At 41.1% G+C, this 6,000-nt stretch overlaps 1 protein-coding gene across 2 annotated transcripts in view; it reads left to right on the forward strand.

Moving 5' to 3' along the window:
* Positions 1–1,665, forward strand: part of MET (MET proto-oncogene, receptor tyrosine kinase) — a gene marked incomplete at both ends in the record, with an annotated part of 67,125 nt that extends 65,460 nt beyond the window's left edge. For both annotated transcript variants that reach the window (XM_082279627.1, XM_082279626.1), the window contains 3 exons: positions 114–279; positions 1,180–1,316; positions 1,455–1,665. In XM_082279627.1, coding sequence (XP_082135753.1) covers positions 114–279; positions 1,180–1,316; positions 1,455–1,665 — 514 coding nt within the window. The remainder of the gene's footprint in view (positions 1–113; positions 280–1,179; positions 1,317–1,454) is intronic.
* Positions 1,666–6,000: the final 4,335 nt, after the last annotated feature.

The following is a 6,000-nucleotide window of genomic DNA, read 5'->3' on the forward strand; positions in this document are numbered from 1 at the left end:
GTACTGCCATCCAAAGTCACAGTCTCAAAAATGTAAGTCAGTCATTATAATCCACCATCACGGTAAATCTTGGCCTGCTCAGTTGAAAATAATACCTTTTGTCATTTCCACAGGTTGGATGAAAAATTTACTGTCAAGGTTGCTGATTTTGGTCTTGCTAGAGATGTCTATGATAAAGAATACTACAGTGTGCACAATAAAACAGGAGCTAAACTGCCAGTGAAATGGATGGCTTTAGAAAGTTTACAAACTCAGAAGTTCACAACAAAGTCAGATGTGGTAATGTACAACCATATTTGTATCACCTATTTATTTCTTTTATATTGCCTGAGGTATCTTTCTAATATTTAATTAATGAAAAAACTCCAAATCAAAACTTATATTTGAATCTAGCTTTAGTTCACATAAGAATAAAAGACTCTTTCTACATCCAGAAAGTGCATTTGTCCCAATCACAAAGCAAGAAGTTGTTCTGATTATATCTTACTGCTCAGGGAAAAATTAGGGGTTTAACCCTGTTCCAAGGGAAAGTAAGGACATTCCAAGAAGCTAGGTTGGAGCTGAACCCTGCTATAGGAGGGGCTCTGGAAAGCTTGACAGAACAGGTTAACATGGAGACTTGTAAAAGTTAATAGTTCTCCAAAATACTTTATTTGCTTTATAAATACTTACTGGGTGCCTACAGCAATTTCAAGTATTACGTGGCCATTTATGAAGAAAATATTGTTAAGATGAAGTCAGTTGGCTGGATTGCTTTGTATTTTAGCTCTCCTTTCAATCCAGATTCAGATTAACCTGTGATGCATAGAATTTTCACCATGTATACTGTCTTCAGCACATATTTGCACTGAGTTAGTCAGATCATCAGCTCATGTAAACTGGCAGAGCTCCATTAACCTCAAAAGAGGTCTGCCAATTTATACCAGCAAAGTAGCAGGCCTATGGGCTTTTATTTTCTTTAATTTACTTAGTCGAGATTCTCTGGCTCTTATTTAAGTGACTCCTCAAGTCCCTACAGCATTTATTAGCCCACTTAAAAGAAAGCTGAATGCAGTAAAACAACTTTTCAAAGGAAAATCCATGCAGTTGAATGCTTAAATCTGTCAAACCATCTTCTAAAACAGGAATGTAAATGCCTCCAACCCTTTAACTTTTTGGGTTTTTTCTTTGTTTTCTTAGTGGTCCTTTGGTGTATTGTTATGGGAACTTATGACACGAGGGGCACCACCTTATCCTGATGTAAATTCTTTTGATATAACTGTTTACTTACTACAAGGAAGAAGGCTGCTGCAACCTGAATACTGCCCTGATCCACTGTAAGTAAACAGTTTGCAAAGGCTTGTGCAATTGCTGATGATTCTGGTACTATAGTAATTGAGACTGAAAGAGAGGGTTGGGGTTTTTTTCTTTTTATGTCATTTCATAATTGAACACTTCTTTTATTTGAATGGCAGGTATGAAGTCATGCTGAAGTGCTGGCATCCGAAACCTGAGATGCGTCCAGCATTTTCTGAACTTGTTTCAAAAATATCAACAATCTTCTCCACTTTTATTGGGGAACACTATGTTCATGTCAATGCTACTTATGTCAATGTGAAGTGCATTGCTCCCTATCCTTCTCTTTTATCATCACAAGACAACACAGACATGGATGTTGACACATGACGGGTATGTCTGAAATTGAGGAAAATCCATTCTTAGTTGTATGAACAAAAAGCAAAACACTTTGTCCACTAGTTTTTACTGCCCAGTCTTTGTGAGAACACTGTTGCACATGTTTATGTTGTTGCCCAACTTGCACTAGTACAAGGACACGATATCATATTGTTTAAGGATACGGGATTCCATAAACCATCACAGTAATTTCCAAGTATTTGGAGAACTGCATCAATTTACCAAATGGAAATGTGGTGTGCTACCATCCAGAGCTGGTTCCCACAAACTGTCATTAACGTGTGCTCAGACCCAAGAACAAAGATTCATCATTAATGCCATGAAAGTAGAATATCAATCAATATGCTGGAAGGACTGTTACTGTGCATGTACTTTAGGATAACGAGCAGTGCAGAAATGGTTTTCACACAAAAGGCCAAGAAAAGCAATGAGAGTTACAAGAGTTTAAAATGTATTTTCATCCCACATGGGACAAACTTTGGATTTTTGAACTACATCAACAAGGTTTCTAAGAACCTAGGCAGCCAAGATAGCCAGTCTCATGGTAAGTGTCTTAACAGAAATCAAAATCAAGAAATGTGCAGTAAAATAAGTATAGAAAAGTACGATTGTGTAGGGAGTGGGTGAGGAAGGCCAAGGCAAAACTGGAACTGAACCTGGCAAGGGATGCAAAGAATAACAGAAAGGGCTTCTACAGGTACTTTAATCGGAAAAGTAAGGTTAAAGAAGGTGTTTCCCCTCTGTTAAGCAATGCTGGTGGACGAGAAGAAGACTGAGGTACTTTACTTTTTTTCCTCAGTCTTCAATGGCAACCTCTCTTCCCACACCTCTTGAGTGGATGTACGACAGGATGAGGACTGGGAGAGCAAAGCCCCTCCCACTGTAAGCAAAGATCAGGTTCATGACTGCCCAGGGAACATGAATGTGCACAAGTCTATGGGACCGGACGAAATGTATCCCAGAGTCCTGAAGGAACTGGCTGATGCAGTTGCCAAGCCACTCTCCATGATATTCAAAAAGTCATGGCAGTGAGAGGAAGTCCCAGGTGACTGGAAAAAGGGGAACAGTGTACCTATCTTTAAGAAGAAAACAAAGAACAACCCTGGGAACTACCAACCTGTCAGCCCCACCTCTGTGCCTGGGAAGTCATGGAACAGGTCCTCCAAGAAGGTACATGAATGACAGGGTGGTCCTTCACCAGGATTCAAGAAGCACAGCTTCTCCAAGGGCAAGTGCTGCCTGACCAACCTAGTGGCCTTCTAGGATGGAGTGGCTACATCAGTGGACAACGGAAGGGCTACCAGCTCTCATTTATCTGGGCTTCTGTAAAGCCTTTGACATTGTCCCCCACAACATCCTTCTCTCTAAACTGGAGAGAGATGGATTTGATGGGTGGACAGTTAAATGGATAAGAAATGGTTTGGACAGTCACATCCAGAGGATAGTGGTCAATGGCTCGGAGTCCCAATGGCCATCAGTGAGAAGTGGTGTCCCTCAGGGGTCTGCACTGGGACCAGTGTTATTTAATATCTTCATTAATGGCATAGACAAAGGGCTCAAGTGCACCCTCAGCAGATTTGCAGGTGACACCAAGCTGAGTGGTGCAGTTGACACACCTGAAGGATGGGATGCCATCCAGAGGGACCTGGACAAGCTCAAGAAGTGGCCTGGTGGGAATGTCATGGGTTCTAACAGGAGCAAGTGCAAGGTGCTGCAGCTGGGTCAGGGCAACCCCCTGTAACAACACAGGCTGGGGGATGAACAGATCCAGAGCGGCCCTGCCAAGAAGGACTTGGGGTGCATGAGAGGCTGGACATGAGCAGGCAAAGTGCCCTCCCAGCCCAGAAAGCCAATTGTATCCTGGGCTGCATCAAAAGCAGCGTGGCCAGCCGGTCAAGGGAGGGGATTCTGCCCCACTGCTCCACACTGGTGAGACCTGACCTGGAGTGCTGCATCCAGCTCTGGGGCCCCATCACAGGAAGGAAATCAACCATGATGACCAGAGAGTTGGAGTACCTCTTCAGTGGGGAAAGGCTGGGAGAATTGGGATTGTTTAGCCTGGTAGTGAGAAGGCTTTGGGGTGACCCAATTGTGGCCTGAAGGAAACTTACAGGAAAGACGGAACAAGACTGTTTACAAAGGCATGTAGTGACAGAACAAGGGGCAATGAGTTTAAATTGAAGGAGAGTAGGTTTAAATTAGATATTGGAAAAAAAATCTTTACTGTGAGGGTGGTGATGCACTGGAACTGGTTGTCCAGGGAAGTTGTGAATGCCCCATCCCTGAAATGTTTGACATTCGTCAATGTACCCACAGCAGAGGGGCTGGAACTAGGACGATCTTCAAGGTCCCTTCCAACCCAGGCCATTCTATGATTTTCCGATTCAATGTCAGTCTCACCAGTTCTCTGGTATAGTCAGATGGTACAAAAACAAAGGAAAAATCATCTAGCTTAAAGCATTCCTATTATCAACATTATTCCAACATTCAACCATTTCTTTGAGTCAAACAGCCTATAGCAACAGATCTCTTGCTGAAAAATGCAAAGCCTCCATTTCTTTAAATAAAGAATGAATCACTCTGAGAATGAAAACTTGAAGGCTGCTGTCTGGTGAGTCACTTGGTGAGCAGTGGAAGCTCTGCCAGCTACCCTTGGGTGGAGCTGCCGACAAAGGTGAGTAAAGAGCAGAAGTGTTGCAGGCAGCCCTGACCTAAAAAGACACCACCATAGCAAGCATATCAGTAACTTCTTCATACCAGCCCTGAAGAGCAGAGAAGACTGATCAAAAGAAGAAATGGCTTTAGGCCCTCTTTACTCTCTTCTTAGATCACACAACCCAGTGAATTATGATACCTACTTTTAATGCTGAGTTATAACCAGAGAAACAGTTTTGAAAAGAGATAGTAAGTAAAACTTCCATTCATTAGGGAAGGGTACTGTAACTTTAGGGCAAACATCACATGTCATTTCTGTTCCTGTGGAATTCTGTGCATACTACTGTATAGCTTGTTTAGAATAGGATAGAACTGGGTTTGTTGGTGTAAACACATAAAGTATTCTATTTTTATATTAAAATAAAAAGTTTATTTTTAATGACATTTACAAAGTTTGGTTAGGCCACAAAATACTGCACTGTGAACATTTCAGAAAACGTTTGTCAATGTACATGATTCATAAATTGTAGCAACCTTAAGAAATACTGTGTAAATATTAAAAAGGAAAAGAACTGACTGTAAACACACTCCACCCTACGTCTAATATCTCCATTGCTGTAGGCCAACCATTTTAAGATCTTCAAAGAGAGGTAGTGCAGATAAAGAACTCATATAAGGGAGATATATTGTTCTTGGGAGACTGTGTTATAACTGAAAGATTTATAATGAGGGCAGAGTGTGTAGGCAAGCTATGAGCAGATAATATTGTATTGTGTTTCATCACCACTTTCATTTCAGCAATGAACTCTCATGTCTGCTGAGAGTGATACTAATTGTAGATTGCTCAAAGACAAAAGGCTTTGCTGCAGGCAAAAAAAAATCATCTCTATGGTTGTTAAAACAGCTAAGGAAGTTTATGACACATAGATTTGGAAAAGTTACTCCAAACTTGTACGTACATGCTTGAGGAACGCTGCAATGTGAAACAGAGGACATTTTTACTATTTATGAACTTTTGCTTAATAAAGTTAATGTTGTGTCTGGGACACCTGTAAGAATATGTGATTCTGGTAAAGATTTGATGTTAGTAAGTTCATATATCTGCAAAGAGTTGAATGGTACTTTTGTTTATAGTTGTTGTTATGACCTAATAAACATGTTATTAAAATGAATTATTGTAATACTTTCTGCTCCTAGTGCTATAATTACTGTTCACATTGACTGTTAAACTGACAAGTCTGTCTGTATGCTTTTTCTGACTAACATGGGAAGAGCAACCTGTGGAACTGTGGGAGAGAGGGGGAAAAAAACTCAGAAACATAAAAATACAGAGTGCACCAATAAATCAAACACACAGTTCATCAGCCTCCTACCCATTAATACACTAGAGAAAGGTGCTGAATATTTGTTGTCAACAACTGTGGCATAGTCTGTTTGAATAGGAAGCCTCTTGCCTAACCACAGGCTGTACCCATACAAAGCTTTAAAATTCTTGGTGCACTTGGAGTTGGGGTGGCATTTGAAGCTTGGAATTTAGCTATCATAAGGACTACCTGCATGGCCCAACAAGGATGCCTGCACTTGTGTTTGGTATCCAAGTCCCTAATCAGCCATGACCCACAAGAAATTTCAAGTACCTGAATCTGTGTCCATCAGGGTCATCCATCCCGT

This window comes from Coloeus monedula (assembly GCF_965178545.1).
Source record: "Coloeus monedula genome assembly, chromosome: 4".
Classification (NCBI taxonomy): Eukaryota; Metazoa; Chordata; class Aves; order Passeriformes; family Corvidae; genus Coloeus; species Coloeus monedula.